This window comes from Papio anubis, chromosome 13 (assembly GCF_008728515.1).
Source record: "Papio anubis isolate 15944 chromosome 13, Panubis1.0, whole genome shotgun sequence".
Taxonomy (NCBI): Eukaryota; Metazoa; Chordata; class Mammalia; order Primates; family Cercopithecidae; genus Papio; species Papio anubis.
Window position 1 is genome coordinate 5,129,012 of NC_044988.1, and position 19,001 is coordinate 5,148,012.

A 19,001-nucleotide genomic window follows, 5' to 3' on the forward strand; every position below is an offset into this window, starting at 1 on the left:
ATTTGTTGAGACATTGTTCTCCTTGTTCCTTTTAGTTCTTTGTCCCTAGTTTCCTTTAGCTCTAAGCGTATTTAAAATAGTTGATTGAAGTCTTTGTCTAGTAAGTCCAGTGTCTGGGCTTCCTCAGGGGCAGCCTCGTGATTGTCTTTTTTCTTGTATATGGGCAGTACTTTCTTGTTTCTTTGCGTCTTTTGTGATGATAGGTTGAAAGTGGGCATCTGAAATAATATAATGTGGCCCTCTGGAATTAGATTCTACTCCCTCTCCAGGATTTTTTATTGCTGCTGCTTGTAGTTGTTACTGTTTGTTTAGGGACTTCTCTGTGCTAAGTTTGTGAAGTCTGTGTTCGTCGTCATATGTGGCCAGTAAAGTCTGCTCAGTTAGCTTAGTGGGCAGTGAGTGGGTCCATAGATGTTTTCTTAACTGGCAGGCATTCCAGAATGAGGAAGTCTCCTAGTCTTTGCTGCGGGGCTCTGTTTGTGTCTTGGGCCCACTCAGTACTCACTAGGGTGTTTGATAACTTTGCCTTTGCCCTTCACTTCCCCGGAGCCTCAGATCAGCTCAAGTGAGAGCTTAGGGCCTTCTCCGTTCTTTTCTGGGTCTTTGCATGACTTTCTAGATTCCTAGGTGTATGTTGGAGCTTTCAGAGTCTCTGTGTACATCTTGTTACTCAGCTTTTTCTTTTTGGCTTTGGTTAGCCTATTGTTTGCCCTTTTATTCACCTTCCAAGGAAACCATGAAGTTAAACAATTGCCTCTAAACGTTTTCGACACATGCCGGCAGTTAAAAGGCCTCCTGCACGGGTGAGTTCTGAGCCAGGTCAGTGAAGACAGCCTTGCAAGCGTGATCTTTCCGGGAATCCAGAGACAGGTCAAATAGTGATTGTCAGAGATCGAGGCTTTGGAGATGTCCTGCCCTCATCTGTGCCCTCTGTGGCTGTTGGGCAGCTGGTTTTCACTGTGTGTGTGGCTGTTGGTTTTCAAGGTTCCCTTGGAGCTAGAGATAGGGGGATGGGAATAGGGCATTTAAAGTGCCAACAAGCTCACTGATCTTGCTTAGATTTAGCTGTTTTTCTTGAATAAATGTGTCCTGGATTGTTGCAAGTCTATGGTCAATTTCCAGAGTTCAAAAATTTTTGATTCTGACTTTTATTTTTTTAACCGGTTTTCTGATTGCCTTTACAGAGGAGAGAATTTCTGGAAGTCATTGCTCCACTATTTCACCAACATCACCCGTTCTTTTCTTTGTGGTGTGATTACTATCTGAGCTCTTAGGGGAAAGACAGTCTGTGAGCCATATCCCTTAGGGTGCGATTTTCATGATCACCATTCACTTTCAACATATGTGACAGATGTTTAAGAAATACTTTTTATTATAAAGCACTACCTGCTCATATAACTGGTAACATATGACATGGCATGAATTGGATAACCTGCCTTCCCAGCTAACTCATATTGTCAGATATATTTGCATATCTTTCCAGACTTCTTCCTGTGCCCACAAAAATATGCATGTAATTCAGGTGGAAATGAAGTGATGTCTGTCCACATGTTCTAATGTTTACATGCCTGTACGTGCACACACACACTCTTACAAAGCAAAAATGGGATCATGCCATATGTACTTTTTCTAATTGCTTTTTTCACTTAATCCTTGAGGATTGTGATAGATTCTTTAGGGCTTTTTCAGTGGGTATTTGGATATATGCATGGATATTTGCACATAAGCTTTTTTTTTTTTAAAAAAAAGCAAAATTGACATTACACTGTATCCATTGTTCTGCCAGTTGCTTTTTTCCTTTGAATAAATTTTGGTGACTTTTAACTCTACCTCTTTCTGGTAGTGGCTGCATATCATTTATGCATTTCTTCATTCAATAAATTGCTTGCTGTGTGCTGGCCCCACTAGTGGATGGGCTGTGATTTATTTAGTCATTTCCCTACTGATGAGTGTCTCTCTTGGTTTCAGGGTTTGCTGTTGGCAGTAAGGCTGCAGTGGACATTCTTGTCTCTGTACCTTTTTGCCCTATGCTAGTTCTTCTAGGTTCCTTGTAGATTTGCTGAGTCAGTGAACATAAACATTTTAAAGTTTGGTGGATACCAGCAAGTTGCCTTTCAAAATGTTATGCCAACTTATCTTCCCACTGGCAACATGAAATTTCTTGTTAAGGACACCTTCCCTGTTACTGGATATTGTAACTTCTGAAGGTTTGTTACTCTCATTACCAAAATTTAGCCATGTAATTTGAAGGTGTTTGCCGCTGTCTTCCCTGCTCCTGTGAAGGGCTGGCCTGGGGGCCACGCCACATCACATCTCACAGATGGGGCCAAGGTTTCTTTGAATGGAAGTCAGGTGGCTCCCTCCCCCACTTAGCGATGTGCACCTGCAAAGGTGGTGGCACCTTTTCCGGGGCAAGGCTGCAGCTCGTCTTCATTGTCTTCATCACGGACGCTGTTCTGTGTTCAGCTGGCACCGTGCAGTCACCAGCGCCAGTCACCTCATGCCCTCCTGTTGGTGTTTTCACAGGTAGCCACTGGGAAGTGGAGGCAGATCAGCAGATACTGTCCCCTTGATCTCTACTCAGGGTAAGAGAACGCTTCTCCTTTGCTCCCTTGTGTCACGTTCCCTGGAGATGAGTGGGGCGGGGGCCAGTGCCTGGTGGGGGCTGTTTCATGAGGTAGGAAGCGGGGGAGGGCCGTGTTCTGTCTTCAGGGCTCTCTTTTGCCATCAGCGCTGTAGACGCTTGCGGCTTTGTGCTCCGCGCCTTGTCTCTGTGCTCACTGTTTGAGGTGCTTGCTCACTTTTGGTTGTTCCCTCATCCGAATTGTGACTAGATTTGTCTTCTACTTATGTCAGAAATCAACTGGTGCTCAGCCTTGACCTCCAGGCCTCAGTCTGGGCCTTCATAGTTTGGTTGTTTGTACCTTGGATCTCTGCCTCCTCTGTGGATATTAAAAAGTCTGCTGCTGTGGTGGCCATTTCTGCCCCGGCAGGGCCTGCTTGCAGCCTCCGACCAGGTGCCTGGGCTCTGGTGCCCACCTTGGCGCTGTCTCCACGCTCCCTGGCCTTCAGAGCTTTGCTGTGCATCCTGCACACTACTTTCCTGGGTCAGCTCAGAGTCCGGTCCTGCCAGAGCCTGTGTGGTCAGGAAGGCGGTAGTGGCTGGGAGCTGGGGAAGGTCGGTCCGCAGCGGGGCCTGGGGGCCTGGTGAGCAGGCCCTGGGGCCGAAGGGGCAGCAGAGGGAGCAGGCAGGGCTGAGGGTGGGAGCAGGTGGAGGGAGGTGGGACCTGGGACTCATGGCAGTGCCCTGCCCCGATTCAGGCATCCCCCGTCACACCCCCAGGAGAGAGTCCCTGGCCACAGGGCGATGTAGATTTGTGAGCCTTTGCTGTCCATTTTGATCAGCACAGCTCCTCTTTCCAATCTCCTTTCCCTCCCTGGGACCCCCGTTACTGCAGAGCTGTTCTGGTGAGTCTGGGTTTTCTTACTCCGCTGCGTGAGTTTCTTTCCTCTTTCCTCCCCCACTGCCCTCCAACCATTCATTTTGTGCCCCTGCCCTTGTCAGTGCTCAGCACTGCCTCTGCGTGCACGCCTGGTCGCCATGTCAGTGCTTTTGGTTAGATGCCCTTGCAAACTTCCTGGAACAAAGATTGAACACAGAGTTGTCTTTGGAAGTTAAAAAGTTCACAAACACTGGGAATGCTCGTTCAGAAGGTGGCACCAACACCGCTCGCTCCAAGGCTTCAGCCAGGCTGGCGGTGCACTCACGTGTGGGTCCCATGTGGATTTCCCTGTGCACCTAAAGGCTGTGAATTGTGAAGCATTCAGTAATAAAGATTCATTGTTGAGAATTTATTAATGTGTCAGAACGTAAGTAGGGAACCCTCCCTGGAATGTTGTAGAATGCAGGCTTTTAGGAGTCAGCTAGAGAGTGCGTGGATACTGGGAGCCTTTCTGAATGTGTGCTCGTGGGCTGTCCCCACTGGCAGGGTCAGGCTCGCGTGCTTGCATGGGCAGCTTGGCCTCCAGAGGTTCCTCTGTAGGGGTGGGGGAGGAGGCCAGCCTTGCAGCTCCTCGCTTGCAGGGCGAGGGTTCCCTGGGGCTCTAGCCTCTCCCTGGCTCCCAGCACTCCCTTCATGGCCCGTCACAGGTCTCCTGCCACCCCTGAGCCTTTGGAAGTTGCGGCAGGAGGAACAAGGGAGGCAGAGCAGCCCGTAACCCCTCTCGGGTCGGGCTGTGGTGCGGCTGGTGGGGTTCCCACTCCCGTGCCTCAGTTGGGTCCCTCACATCTCCCGAAGGCCTGGGGTCAGGGCCAACCCCCACATCTCTAGTGAGCGCGTGTCAGGCTGTGGAGCTGTGTCTGTGACCGTCCGGGGAGGGAGCCCATGGTGGGGCTGTAGTGAGGGGAGAATGTCACTGTTTGGACCCAGCTGGACCCTAGGTTTCCCAGCGGCCCCTAGGAAAATACCTGGCATGTCCTCTGAGCCACGAGCAGGTGTGTGTGCAGGGACACGTCAGTTCCAGCTGCTTTTAAAGCATGTTAACACTTTTCCCTTTTAGAAACAAACAGAGAATGCACTTTGCCTTGAAGAGTTTGCTGCAGGAGGCACAGAACAACTTGAAGATATTTAAGGTAAGAGCTGCTTTGATTCTACGGTGGTTTCAGGGTGGGGCCGGCGAAGGTTCAAGTGACCTCACAGATGAGGGTGTTGGGCTGGGCTGCACGTCGTGTGTGCTGGACATCCCCTTTGGGGTCCTCATACCCCGACTGGTTCACCCATCACCTGGGACCTTCCAGTTCCAGACCTGTCTTTCCCTGACCTTTTTCTGAGCACGATTCCACAAGCACAGCATCTGAGTGACCCTGGGTTGTCCATGACCCTGCGGTGCTTGACCAAAGCCCCAACAATTGCGGGGTGGGCCTTGGTCTCCCCTGATGAGCAAATGGGTGAACCGTGGGTGAGGATGACTCTAGCACTATCTGGGCTGGCATCATCTGGCCTGCTGCTGGCAGTGGTGTCCAAGGGAGAGGAGGTGGGGGTGGGGCCAGGCAGGATTGGGGCATCTGCAGAGGAGAGGCTGTTGGGGAGGGAGGGGATGAGATGTAGGGCAGGGCAGGCCTGGGTGGCAGTCAGAGTGCCGGGCCCATGTTGGACATGCATCCTCTGGGGTCCCCCTTGTCATCACCTCAGTCCCAGTTGTAGCCTTATGATCACACATAAGTGACACCTGGGGACAGAGTCCTGGACTCCCTGCAGGAGCTGACAGCCATCGCAGGTGGATCCTTCAGAGGAGGCAGGGCTATTGAGCGTGGGCCTGTCAGCTTCCTATGTACCGTGGTCTGGATGAGGCGACTGGTGAACCGGAAGCCGTGGCCCCTCTCCTTGCTGCTGCACGTGGCTGGTGTCCTGCTGCCTGGCTGGCCGCCTCTCAGCGCTGGGCAGGTGGGGCCTGCTCTTGACCTGCCTCCCCAGGTCTTGGTTGGAAACCCATGGTGCTGGCTGCTGGGCAAGTGAATCGGCTTCATTCCCTGTCTGCCTCCACCTTCCCAAATCCAGGAAAGGATGGCATATTTCACAGTAGCTTTTATTTCATGTTTATATAATTTATTTTTATAAACTAAATATTTAAACCCTGAAGATACATTCTGTTTCATCAGGGATTTGTTTGAAGCCTATCATAAGGCTGGCATGTTATCCCAGGTGGACCCTTTTCTGGCCCCATCTGACCTGCACCTAAGGTCTCTGGAACTCTGGCTGTCTGCTGCTTCTGTTAAAATCAGCATGGAAAAGTCCCGAGGATTAGGATTGTTTCAAAAGAGTTGAAAAGGGGATGGATTAAGAGAAGGGATGCAGAATGATTTAAGGTAACACGTCACGCCGCCAAGGCATGTTACCTACTGTGCGTTTCATCAGCTCTCCCGCCGATCTCGTCCAGTTCAGTATTAAAAGCCAGCAAGGCAGAAAACCCTGAAAGCTCTGAAGTTCCAGGTGTGGGCCAGGTGTGGTGGCTCACACCTGTAATCCCAGCATTTTGGGAGACTGAGGTAGATGGATTGCTGAGGCCAGAAGTTCAAGACCAGCCTGGGCAACATAGCAAAACCCTGTCTCTACAAAAAAATCAAAAAATTAGCTGGGCATGGTGGTTTGCACCTGTGTTCCCAGCTACTTAGGAGTCTGAGGTGGGAGGATTACTTGAGCCTGGGAGTTGAAGGCTGTAGTGAGCTTTGATTGCTCCACTGCACTCTAGCCTGGGCAACAGGGTGAGACCTTGTCTCAAAAACATTAAAAAATTGTTTTAAAAATACATAAATAAATAAATAATTAAATAAATAAATCAGGTTTAAAGAGTTGGTACTTTCCTGGGGTTGGCCGCTGTCAGGGGCCTTTCTCCTGGGCACCACCCAGACCCCCATGAGTCATGTGTTGACTCCCCCAGGCACGGCAGCAGATGTCACTGCCTGTACCCTGGGAACGTGTGAACCTGAATGTTGATGATGATGTAAGGAGTTTCTTTGCTGGGCTTCATTTAAGCCAGCAAATGCCAGCAGCTTCTCCCACCATCTGGCTCAGCTGTACCAACCAGCACTGGGGTCACCCTGGGTGTGGCCTGAACCCCAGGACACACTTGTTTGCGGTGCTGGTGCTGACGGCTGTCCTCATGTTTGTCTGCTCAGGGCCAGAGCCAAGGCCCTCAGGTTCTTGAGTAACTGGGCTGGTGGCTTTGGGAGTTTGTCACTTGTGGTGAGCATTTGCTCTCGGCTTCTGAAGGTACTGTGGATCATTGTCTGGGGGGCGGTGGTCAGGCCAGGGCACTGCTCTTTAGTTTTTGAAACTTTCCTTCCTTTTCATGTCTTGACGTTTGGTGCTTGTTTGATAGCACAGCCCGTGAGGGTGGATTTCCCTGGAGGAGCCGGAGTATGCAGTGGCCCCAGACTGGGTCGACAGCGTCAGGGCCCTTGGCTTTCACCCACTGCCTGGCCTGCTGGTGGTGGGGACTGAGTTCTTTTCCTACAAGCTTGGTGGTTTGACGTTTCCCTCTCTCTTTTCCCTGCCTGAAGAATGGTGAGCTGATTTATGGCTGCAAAGATGCCCGGAGCCCTGTGGCTGACTGGAGTGAGCTTGCACACCACCTGAAGCCGTTCTTCTTCCCTTCTAACGGCCTGGCCAGTGGGCCCCACTGCACAAGGGCTGTGATCAGGGAGCTGGTGCACGTGATCACACGGGTGCTGCTGAGCGGCTCGGACAAGGGCCGGGCAGGCACCCTAAGACTGGGGCTCGGGCCCCAAGGCCCGCGAGTCTGTGAAGCCAGCCCTTTCAGCAGGAGCCTTCGCTGCCAAGGTAGGGCCCAGCCTTCCCCAGGTAGGCGGTGGGGGCCACAGGGGCCTTGGGACTCTGCAGTCTCCATGGGTGGCCAGGCGGTCAGCAGAGTCTCCTGGGGGATCTGGGGGATGCCACCTGGTTACACCAGGGCTCCCAGCACGGAGCTTTGCCGCCTCTCACCCCCAGATGCAGATTCCCTTTCTTGCCTTTTATCTGTATCTGTAAATAGCAGGACACATTTGGGCTGTAGGATTTCCCTCTAGAATATCATCCATATGTTGTGGTCCTCTCTGGTTTGTTGAATGTTTTCAACCATGTTTTCTATCCTGTTGGAGCCTCATTGCAACCCTGGGGACAGGTTTTCCTTGGCTTGTTCCTTAGATGGGGAGAACTGAGGCACAGAAATCCTTCAGGGCTGGGTCCTACCACAATGGGGTGTCTTCACAAGTCTGGGGTGAAGACATAGACCCGTGGGGACTTTGAAATGCAGGACACCTTCCTTGCAGATAGGAGCTGGGCCCTGGCTGCTGCTGCGTGTCCTGACGTTTCATGAGCTGACGCTGCCTGTGATTCTTGGCAGCCCTTGGAGACCCCATGGTCTCTGGGAGCCTGAGATAGTTTGAAGACAGCAGTCCTGCTTGTGTGCAACCAGAAACCCACCCACACCCTAAGCCCTGCCTTCTTTTCTGCTATCTGTGCCAATTTTTTCTTTTGTTTTTTCAAGACAGGATCTTACTGTATTTACTCAGGCCAGAGTGTAGTTGTGTGATCTCGGCTCACTGCAACCTCCGCCTCCTAGGTTCAGGCAATTCTCCTGCCTCAGCCTCCCGAGTACAGGTGCGCACTGTCACACCTAATGTTTGTATTTTTAGTAAAGACAGTTTCGCCTTATTGGCCAGGCTGGTCTCGAACTCCTGACCTCAAGCAATCTGCCTGCCTTGGACTCCCAAAGTGCTGGGATTACAGGCATGAGCCACCATGTTTTCTTATTACAAATGAACTTTGTGGGTTTTTTTTTTTTCTTGTTATGAAAGTGATTCCTGATCATTTCAGAAAATTTTGTTAAAATTATGCCTATAATCTGGGCACATAACTGCTTTTAAGGAAGCAGACTGTGTCTGGAACGACAGATGGCACCAGTTGCTGAGGTGGTCTGGGGGCACCAACAGGAGGCGCCACAGCACCCCAGGGCTCCTGCAGACCTTTTTGGACATGGACACAGACAGAAGGGAGTGGAGCTGGGCCCCAGCTGCTGGGATGTGCAGTTTAAAACAATAAGATCATACTCTACATGTCATTTTGTAACCTGACTTTCTTTACTTAATTAGCATAAATCTGTATCTGTATCACCACATATGTATGTTCTTTTTTTATTATTATTTTTTTAAAGACAAGGTTCTGTTGCCCAGGCTGGAGTGCAGTGGTGTGAACTTGGCTCACTGCAACCTCCACCTCCTGGGCTCAAGTGATCCTCCTGCCTCAGCCTTCTGAGTAGCTGGGACTATAAACACGCATGACCACGTCTAGCTAATTTTTTTTTTTTGTTTTTGTTTTTTGTAGAGATGGGGTTTCTCCATATTGCCCAGGCTGGTCTCGAACTCCTGGACTTGAGCAGTCTGCCGGCCTTGGCCTCCCAGAGAGCTGGGATTACAGGCGTAAGCCACAGCGCCTGGTGATCACATGCATTTTATTCAACTTTTAGTGACCATGTATGGATCTGCTGTAATTTTAACAAATCCCCTCTAGTTGGGCATGTGAGCTTTTACTCCCGTTCTCCTGCACGTTGGCATTTTCGTGTCGGGTCCTACTGACATCTGCAGGTGACTACAGTTTTCCCCCTGCACGGACACCTTTCTTACTGTGTCTTTGCCTATAGTTTGGTTCTTTGTGGGAGATGGTTGCTCCCTTCAGTGGGAGGAGATGATCTGGGACTTGGTACCTCCCAAGCTCACTTGGCACCCGGTACAGCACAGGTACCAAACAACTGAGTGGCAAGTGGAGTTTTGTTTCTGCCTCTGTCCTACGATATAACAGGTCCTTGTCAGTGGCTTTGACCTGTCTGTGGCTCTCTGTGGCTGGTTCTGAGCTTGCGCCTGTCGCCAGCCCAGGTCTTCCCTGCCTCTCACTGTGGGCTTGTGGCTCTGGACTCTGCAGACAGTGTCCTGGGGTTGTCCTCCTGTAGTGGTCTTGCAGATTTAGGATGTCAGCAGGATCTTTAGAAATTCCCTGCCTTGCAGTTGCAGTGGGTCAAGATCGCGCCACTGCACTCCAGGCTGGGCCACAGAGAGTAAGACTCTGTCTCAAAAAAAAGAAAAGAAAGAAATTTTGTGTCCTGACTTAAAATGAGGATTATATCTAAACTTAGATCATAAAGTGACTTCCAGGGCTGCTGTGGTAGAATCTAAAAGACATTCTGAGAGTTGTGTTGGGAGAGGAGAGGCACGAGGCAGGATGTATGCATTTCTTGCTCTCTCCTTTGTGCTTGGCCTGGTGCATCCAGTGTGGTCCAGGCTCGCTCCAGCTCCAGCAGCTCTGTGAGGCGGGAGCGTCATCTCATCTGTCCTTAGCGCCAGTCCAGGGGCCAGTCCTTGCCTGTGGCGATGCCCGTATGGCGGAGCCCAGGATGAGCCCTGCGGTCTGCGCCGGCCTGTGTCTCCCTCCACGTTCTTTGATAATCAACGTGCTCTCGTTTTCCCCTGATGTTCTCGGTAGGAAAAAACACCCCAGAGCGCTCGGGGTTACCGAAGGGCTGTCTTCTGTACAAAACCCTCCAGGTGCAGATGTTGGACCTGCTGGACATCGAAGGCCTCTACCCTCTGTACAACCGGGTTGAGCGATACCTAGAAGAGTTTCCTGAGGAGAGGTGAGGTCGGGCGGTCCCCGTCTTGGGCAGCCCTGAGAGGAGACTGTGGGGGTGGGCAGGGTAAGAACGTGCCTCCCAGGGCACAGCTTCCCAGGAGGACGAAGCACACCGGCCACTCCCTGCCCCAGTCCTCTGCTCCCCGGCGCCAAGGCCTGGCTCTGGAATGTAGTGCCTTGTGAAGGAGGAACAGGGTCACTTACCGCTTTCTGGAGAAGAAAGCTCATCTGTGAGCCTGCTAATTCGAAACCCCAGGTTGGGGACGAGCCTGCAGAGGGCAGTGTTGCTCCACGGCTGAGCAGCATCCTGCAGGCCCTTCTGTGTCAGCCGAGCCTCTGTCCTGGGCTTTCGGTGCCAGTCACTGGGGTCCACACCCGCGGTGTCCAGTCGGGGCCAGGATCCTCTTCCTTCCTCGCTGGAATTCACTTGTGTCTCTGACTCAGGATGCTACTTGTCATGAACAGGAGAAGGCTCAGCTTCAAGGCTCCCTGGTTCTGGTCTTGCTAAGTTCTGTTTAAAACCTGGATGTTTAACATGAGGGAGACAGATCTGTTAGGTGTTTTTCAAAACAAAATGTGTGATGTTTAGTGGTGCTGGGCTTTGTAGACTGTGTTAGCAGTTTAAGAAACAACCTCTGTGCGGCGTTGTCATCCTGTTTTTATTGTGCTTTCTTCTTCAGAAAAACCTTGCAAATAGATGGGCCTTATGATGAAGCATTTTACCAGAAGCTGCTTGACCTTTCCACTGAGGATGACGGGACAGTGGCCTTTGCGTTAACGAAGGTTGGCAGACCCATCCAAAAACTTGTTGTGTGATGCTTAGATTCTTAGCACTAATTTTTTTTTTTTTTCCATTACCTACCCCTGAGGTTTAAAGCAGAAAACCTGGGATGTAAAAAAAGTGGCTGAAGTTTCTCCCAGATGAACCGGGGCAGGTGGTGGTACATTTAGGTTTTAAGGGGAATTTCCCTTGGTTGAATTCTGCCCTGGCCCGTTCCTGGTGGGATCAGGCCCCAGGGGCGGCCAATCTGCAGTCCATCTGCAGGCCTTCTCAGCAGCCCGTGACAGGCTCTCTGCCAACCATCCCTTGCTGCAAGGCCCTCGCCAGGCCCTGGGACCCCACCTGTGTCTCTGCCCTGCCCCGGCTGGATGCGGGCAGCTTCTTTCCCTTAGAACCGAGGCCAAGGGACAGCCTGCAGGGGCCTCTTAGGGAAGGGGACTGGCCCTGCACTTCCTGGGTCTGTGAAATTCAGAGCTCCATGAGCTTGGATAGGAAAAAAATGGCATCTTCATTTTCACTAAGCTGTACCTGGAATTTAGCATTTCTTTCCATTACGAAGGTGGCAATGAGCCTGTGGGTTCATCAGGACCCAGGACTTTGCCACTAAGAGAATAAAAAAACAGACTTTCCGTCTCACACTGTAGCTGCAGACGCTTCGAGATGTGGTTTATTCATCACTGCATGAAATGTTGCATATTAGTATGGAATACATTTGTTTTTAAAAATATTTTGGCTCAGCACTTTGGGAAGCTGAGGTGGGAGAATTACTTAAAACCAGAAGTTGGAAGCTAGCCTGGTTAACATAGTGAGACGCCCATCTCTGCAAAAGAAAAATACAAAAATTAGCCGGACATAGTGGCATGTGCTTAGAGTCCCAGCTACTTGGGAGGCCGAGGTAGGAGGATGCAGTCAAGGCTGCAGGGAACTGTGATCATACTGCTGTGCTCCAGCCTGGGGGACAGAGCAAGCCCCTGTCTCAAAAAAAAAAAAAAAAAAAAAAAAAAATTTGGTATTTTACATTTTTGCCACCTGTATTTTATATTACACGTTTAAAAATGTTATCCTGGGCTGGGCATGGTGGCTCACGCCTGTAATCCCAGCACTTTGGGGAGGCCGAGGTGGGTAGATCAAGAGGTCAGGAGATCGAGACCATCCAAAAAATTAAGCGGGCGTGGTGGCGGGCGCCTGTAGTCCCAACTACTTGGGAGGCTGAGGCAGGAGAATCACTTGAACCTGGGAGGCAGAGGTTATAGTGAACCGAGATTGCACCACTGCACTCTAGCCTGGGTGACAGAGCAAGACTCCATCTCAAAAAAAAGTTATTCTGAGAGAGGCCCATAGGCTGTACTAGGCTGCCAAAGCCTTTACAGGACAATAAGCAGTGAGGAAACCTGTTCTGGAGCGAGCTGGTGCTCCTCCCTGCGTGTGTGTGTGCCGCTGCCTGGAACCCTGGGACCCGCTTCCCCTGTCCCGTTGACGTGTCTGTGGCTCACACTTGGGAAAGAGTCCTCGGTGCTTTCTTTGGTGGGGCTGCAGCTGTCAGTGTTTTGAGGAGGACTGAGGATGTCTAGTAGAGCCTCAGGTGAGCCTCTGACGCGAAGGGCCACAGGGATGTTAGCAGAGGCCCAGGGCAGAATTGTCATCCTGGTGAGGAGGGTTCCAAGTGAGAAGAAAGCAGGGCACCTGCCTCGTGCTGCCTGCCACTTGGGTGCGTTGATTTAGGTATAATAAACAGCAGCATGGTGGGTTTTTCCCAAGAAAAGAAACAGGACTTTATTTCCTTTTTTATGTATTTCTGTATTTTTCAGTTTTCCACAAAATAAGTATGGTTTACTTTTTAATTTTAATCTTCTAACCTTATATGTAAATGTAGTCTTATAAGCAGCTAAAGCAACTGTCACTTAACTAACAGAATGGCTAAAATGAAGGCATTGAAACAACACCAACAGGTGCAGAGAAACTGGATCTCTCATCTGTTGTTGATGGGGATGGAAAAGGACACAGTCACTCTGGAAAACAGTTTGGAAGGTTCCTACGCACTAAACATGCAACCACCCTGTACTTGCGCTCCTGGGCATTTATCCCAGAGAAATGAAGACTGACACTTACCAAAAAACCTGTACGGAAATGTTCACAGCAGCTCTCTTTGTAACAGCTAAAAACTGGAAGCCGCCCCTGTGTCTTTCCACGGTGACCTCCAGCGGGTCAGACAGACCGTGCATTCATACCACAGAACTCTGCTCAGCACCAAAAAGGAACGGACTCTTGCTAAACAGCCCAGGTGGATCTCCAGGGGACTTTGTTGGTGACAAAAACCAATCCCCAGAGGTCACACTAAATGATTCTGTGTGTATAACATCCTTGAATGACAAAGATTAGTGGTTGCCAGGGGTTGGCAAGAGGAGCAAGGGAGATGTGGTTATAAAAGGTCAAACCAGGGGATCCTTGTGGTGACCAGACTGTTCTGTATCTTGACTGTGGTGGTGGTTGCATGAACCTACGTGTGATCACACACACACTCTCACACATACACACTTGCATATATGTAAAACCCGAGATATCTGAATAAGATTGTGGATTGTATCAGCATCACTCACCTTGCTGTGATATTGTAGTTTTGCAAGATGTTACTTGTGGGAGAAACGTGGCTTGAGGACTTTCCGTGCTGTCATAGAAGGGCCTGCTTTTTCTCTTGTAGGAAGTTAGCTTCTGGTAATTGAACCTGAAGAGGGTAATTGTGAAGCTGAAGCTGGGGAGTAGGCTGAGGACATTCCTTCCTACACAAAAGTTCTTGCACTCATATTGTTTATTGAATTGAACCCTGTAGGCTGGGCGCGGCAGCTTACGCCTGTAATCCCAACACTGTGGGAGGCTGAGGCAGGTGGATCAGTTGAGACCACCCTGGTCAACATGGCAAAACTCTGTCTCTACTAAAAATACAAAAATTAGCCAGGCATGGTGGTGCACGCCTGTAGTTCCAGCTACTCAGGAGGCTGAGGCAGAAGAATTGCTTGAACCTGGGAGGCGGAGGCTGCAGTGAGCCAAGATTGCGCCACTGCACTCCAGCCTGGGCGACAGAGCGAGAGTCCATCTCAAAAAAAAAAAAAAAAAAATTGAACCGTGTACCTCTGAAGAAAAGAGGGAATATTGTCTTCATTTCAATGCTCAGGAGACCGAAGCCCCCAGTAACTCTTGCTTTTGTCTGTTGTGTAGTATCTGGTAGCAGGGGTCAGCAGACATTTGTAATGTCTGGTCCCTGTTGCAGGTACCGGCCTTGCCACTGTAGCTCACAAGGATCCATGGAGAAAACGTGAGTGGGGCTGAGTTCCAGGAAAACAAAAACAGGAGGTGGTGGGCTGCATTTGGCCCCCAGCCCATAGTTTTCTGACCTCTGTGTACTTTTGCTTATTAGTTTTTTTATTCCACTTTTTGCTCTATGTATTTGGAAGTTAGTCCTGTTTCCCTTTTTTGGTGTCTTGTCCTGTTTGATCCTGCATATTTAAAGTCTAATCAGTTACTTCATACTCCGAGTCCCCACACAATATAAGGACTTGGGACACTTAATTCCAGTTATCTCTCCAAACTTATGTGCAGTATTGTTTTGTATTCTGTTTGTCTTGGTTTTTTTTTTTTTTTTTTAAGTCATAATTTAGGGTATTATTTTACACAGGTTTTTTTTTTAGATTTATCCATGTGGTTTTCCCTATCACTGCCTAACATTCTTGGAGCTTAGATCTTTCTCCATTTTCCTTTTTTTCTGTAACTTTATTAAGATGTAATTTATATACTATACAGTTTACCCACTTAAAGTGTTCAGTGCAGTGGTTTCACTGTATTGAAAGATAAGTGCAACCATCAGCACAGTGGATTTTAGATTTTTATCACTTCAGTAAAAACCCTGTATCCTTTAGCCATCATCCTATTGTCTCCCCATGACCCCCAGCCCTAAACAACCACCTGTCTGCTTTCTGTAGACTTGTCTCTTCCAAATATTGCCTATAAACAGAGTCACTGAATGTGTGATTGTTGTGGCTGGCTTCTTTCAGTTAGCCTGATGTCTTCAAGGTTCATCTATGTTGTAGCATGATCAGTACTTCATTCCTTTCCATGGCTCAGTAATAGTCCATGGGGTGGACATATCCATTCATCCATTGATGGACATTTGGGCTGTTTTTGCTTTTTGGCTATTATCCTCAATGCTGCTATCAATATTTGGGTACAGGTTTTTTTGCATGGACGTGCGTTTTCACTTTTCTGAGGTAATATGCCTAGGAGTGGAATTGCTAAGTCCAGTGGCACTTTTATGTCTAAATTTTTGGGGACCTGGGCAGACTTTTCCAAAATTGCTGTATGGTTCGATCTTCCCACCAGCAGTGTATAAAGGTGTGTTTATTTTTTTCACATCTTCAGCAACACTCAATAACGCTTGTTATTACCTGTCCTTTTGATTTCTGGCTGCTCGGCGGCAAGGCACCTGTGTTTTGATTTGCATTTCCTGAAGACTAAGAGCATCTTTTCTTTTTTTTTTTTTTTTTTTTTTTTGAGACGGAGTCTCGCTTCTGTCGCCTAGGTTGGCGTAGTGGTCGGATCTCAGCTCACTCCCTGCAAGCCTCACCATTCTCCGCCTCAGCCTCCAGTGGCTGGACTACACCACCTCACCGTTGCTTTTTTAGACATTTTTAATAGATCGGTTTCACCATGTTAGCCAGGATGGTCTCGATCTCCTGACCTCGCGGATCTCCGCCTCGCCTCCCAGTGCTGGGATTGTGGCTTGACATCACACCGCCAAGCATCTTTTTCATGTGCTTGTTGCCCACTTATAGATCTTTTTCAGAGAAATGTGTATTCAGATCCTTTGCCCACTCTTTTTTTTTTTTTTTTTGAGATAGGGTCTCTCTCTGTCACCCAGGCTGTCTCAGCCTCCTGAGTATTAAACTATAAGTGCACACTTAGTGCACACCTGGCTTAATTTTGCATTTGTTAGGAGAGACACAATTTCACCATGTTGCCCAGGCTGGCTGAACCCTGTCGCTTGACCGTCACCCGGCCTCCCAAAGTGCTGGGATTACAGGTGTCAGCCACCGTGCCCAGCCCCCTTTGCCCACTTTTTGATAGTGTCATTTATCTTGTTGAGAATTCTTTGTGTATTCTGGCTACTAGACCCTTATCAGATACATGATTGGCAAATATTTTCTCTATTCTGTTGTCTTTTTACTTTCTTGGTAATATCTTAGATATACAAACATTTTTAATTTTGTTGAAGTACAGTTTAGTTTTTCTTAGGTTGTTCATACTTTTGGTGCCATATCTAGGAATTCATTGCTAAATAAATCTAAGGGCATGAAGATTTCCAATGTTCCCTTTTAAGAGTTTTATATAGTTTTATAGTTTTAGCTCTTATAGTTAGGTGTTTGATCCATTCTGAATTAATTTTGTACGTGATTTCAGGTGGAGGTCCAACATCACTCTTCTTTTTTTTCAGACAGAATCTTGGTCTGTCACACAGGCTGAAGTGCAGTGGTGTGTTCGTAGCTCACTGCAGCTTCAAACTCCTGGGCTCAAGTAGTCCTCCTGCCTCAACTGCCCCTGTAGTTGGGACTACAGGTGTGCACCATAATGCCCAGCTCCAACATCAGCCTTTTCCATGTAGATACACAGTTGTCTCACCTTTGTTTTTTTTGAGACAGAGTCTCTCTCTGTCACCCAGGCTGGAGTGCAGTGGCATGACCTCGACTCATTGCAACAACCTCTGCCTCCCAGGTTCAAGTGATTCTCCTGCCTCAGCCTCCTCAGTAGCTGGGACTACAGGCATGCACCACCATGCCCGGCTAATTTTTTGTATTTTTACTAGAGACAGGGTTTTGCCATGTTGGCCAGGCTTGTCTTGAACTCCTGGCCTCAGGTGATCTGCCTGCCTCAGCCTCCCAGAGTACTGGGATTACAGTTGTGAGCCACCACACCTGGTCAGCACCATTTGTTGAGGAGACTATTCTTTCCCCGTTGAGTGGTCTTAACATCCTTTTTGAAAATCAGTTGACCATAGATGTCTGGGTTTATTTCTGGATGCTCAGTTGTGTTTCATTGATCTATATGTCTGCACTTATGCCAGTACCCTGTCTTGAGTACTACTGCTTTTTAGTAGGTTTTGAAATGGGGAAGTGTGAGTTCTCTAACTTTGATCTTTGTTTTCAAGATTGTTTTGACTATTTGGAGCCTCTTGTAATTCCATATGAATTTTAGAATCAGCTTCTTCTACAAAGAAGCCAGCTGGGATTCTCATAGGGACTTGGGGAATCTTTGAGTCACCTTGGGCAGTAAGTCTTTTGATCTATGAACATGGGATGCTTTTCCATTTATTTAGATCTTGGTTTTCTTTTGACATTATTATTTAGTTTTCAGAGTGTCAAACTAAGGTTTTATGCTTCTTTGTTAAACTTATTTCTAAAATATTTTCTTTTTAATGCTGTTGTAAATGGAATTGTTTTCTGAATTCCATTTTCAGATTGCATATTACAGGTGTAATCAGGTGTAGAAATACAATTTGATTTTGTATATTGATCTTGTAGCCTGCATCGTTGCCGAGTTTGTATGTTCTAATAGTTTTTTAACGGATGTTTTAAGGATTCTCTCTATTTAAGATCATGTGTGAATAGAGAGAGTTTTGCTTCTTCCTTTCCAATTTGGATGCCTTTGATTTATTTTTCTTGTGTAATTTCCTGACTAGAGCAATGTTGAATGAAAATAGTAGGAGTAGACATCCCTGATTTGTTCTTGGTCTTATGGGGACAGTGTTCAGTCAGTCTTTTATCATCATGTATGATGTTAGCTGTTTTTGTCAATTCCTTTATCAGTTTGAAGCAGTTCCTTTCTCTTCCTGATTTGCTGAGTGTTTTTATTCTGAAAGCATGTTGGATTCTGTTAGATGCCTTTTCTGTATCATTTGAGATTATCATGTGGTTTTTGTCCTTTATTCTGTTAATGTGGTGTATCACATAAATTTATTTTTGGATGTTAAAACCAACTTTGCATTTCTGGGCTAAATCCCACTTGGTCCATGGTGTCTTGTCCTTCTTATATGTTGCTGGATTCAGTTTTTGATTATTTTATTGAGGATTCCTACATCCATATTCTTAGTGTGTGGTTTCATTTTCTTGTGGTATCTTTGATTTTGGGATCAGGGTGTAACACTGGCCTCATAGAATGAGTTGGTGTGTTCCAGCCTCTTCTATTTTTTGGAAGAAGTTGAGAAGGATTGGTGTTAATTCTTCTTTGAATATTTGACAGAATTCACTAGTGAAGCCATCCGAGTCTGGGCTTTTCTTTGTGGATAGTTTTTTGATTTTTAATTCATTTTCTTTGTTATAGGTCTAATCATATTGTCTGCTTTTAAGTCAGTTTTGGTAGTTTGTGTTTTTTTAGGGAAGTGTTCAGTTGATCTAAGTTGTCTAATTTATTGGCCTACAGATATTTATACTTTTCTTCCTCTTGTTGAAGAATATTCTTTAGAAGCTGTATTAGTGAAGGGTTTTTGGTAAATTCCTCTGTATCTGAATATATTTATATTTTGCCACAATTTTGAAACTAATTTTTTTCTGGGTGCACAGAAGGGGTTGATTTCTGGGTTTTTTTTTTTCTTAATAGCATTTAAACGTTTCATACAACATCTGGTTTTTGCTGTTAAGATGTCTTTTGTTAGTGTGTACTTGCTCAGTAGGTAATCTGTCTGTCCTCTCTGGCTGCTTTTAAGGTCTTCTCTCCCTCTTTCTTGTCCTTTTGACATTTCAGTGCAATGTAATTTGGGTGTGCTGTGCTTTTTATTTTTCCTGTTTGGTGTATGTTATGCTTTCTCTATTTGTGGATTTATGTCTTTTATTAGTTCTCAAAAATTCTCAGTAATTTTCTCAAATATTTTCTCTTCTCCATTATATTCACTTCTTCTGGGACTCTAATTTGACATATGTCAAACCTTATTTTATCTTCCACACATCTTAACTGCTCTTTCATATTTTTAATCTCTGTGTCTCCTTGTGCTACATTCC

General features: G+C 47.5%; 1 protein-coding gene across 5 annotated transcripts in view; it reads left to right on the forward strand.

Moving 5' to 3' along the window:
• The window catches only part of IPPK (inositol-pentakisphosphate 2-kinase), a 63,741-nt gene that overhangs the window by 25,947 nt on the left and 18,793 nt on the right, over positions 1–19,001 (forward strand). For 4 of the 5 annotated variants that reach the window (XM_003911984.3, XM_009189196.4, XM_021927703.2 and 1 more), the window contains 5 exons: positions 2,527–2,585; positions 4,561–4,633; positions 7,061–7,340; positions 10,035–10,185; positions 10,862–10,964. In XM_003911984.3, coding sequence (XP_003912033.1) covers positions 2,527–2,585; positions 4,561–4,633; positions 7,061–7,340; positions 10,035–10,185; positions 10,862–10,964 — 666 coding nt within the window. Of the gene's footprint in view, positions 1–2,526; positions 2,586–4,560; positions 4,634–7,060; positions 7,341–10,034; positions 10,186–10,861; positions 10,965–12,911; positions 13,402–19,001 lie in introns of those variants that run through there. The other variant, XM_021927702.2, reaches the window with a different exon arrangement.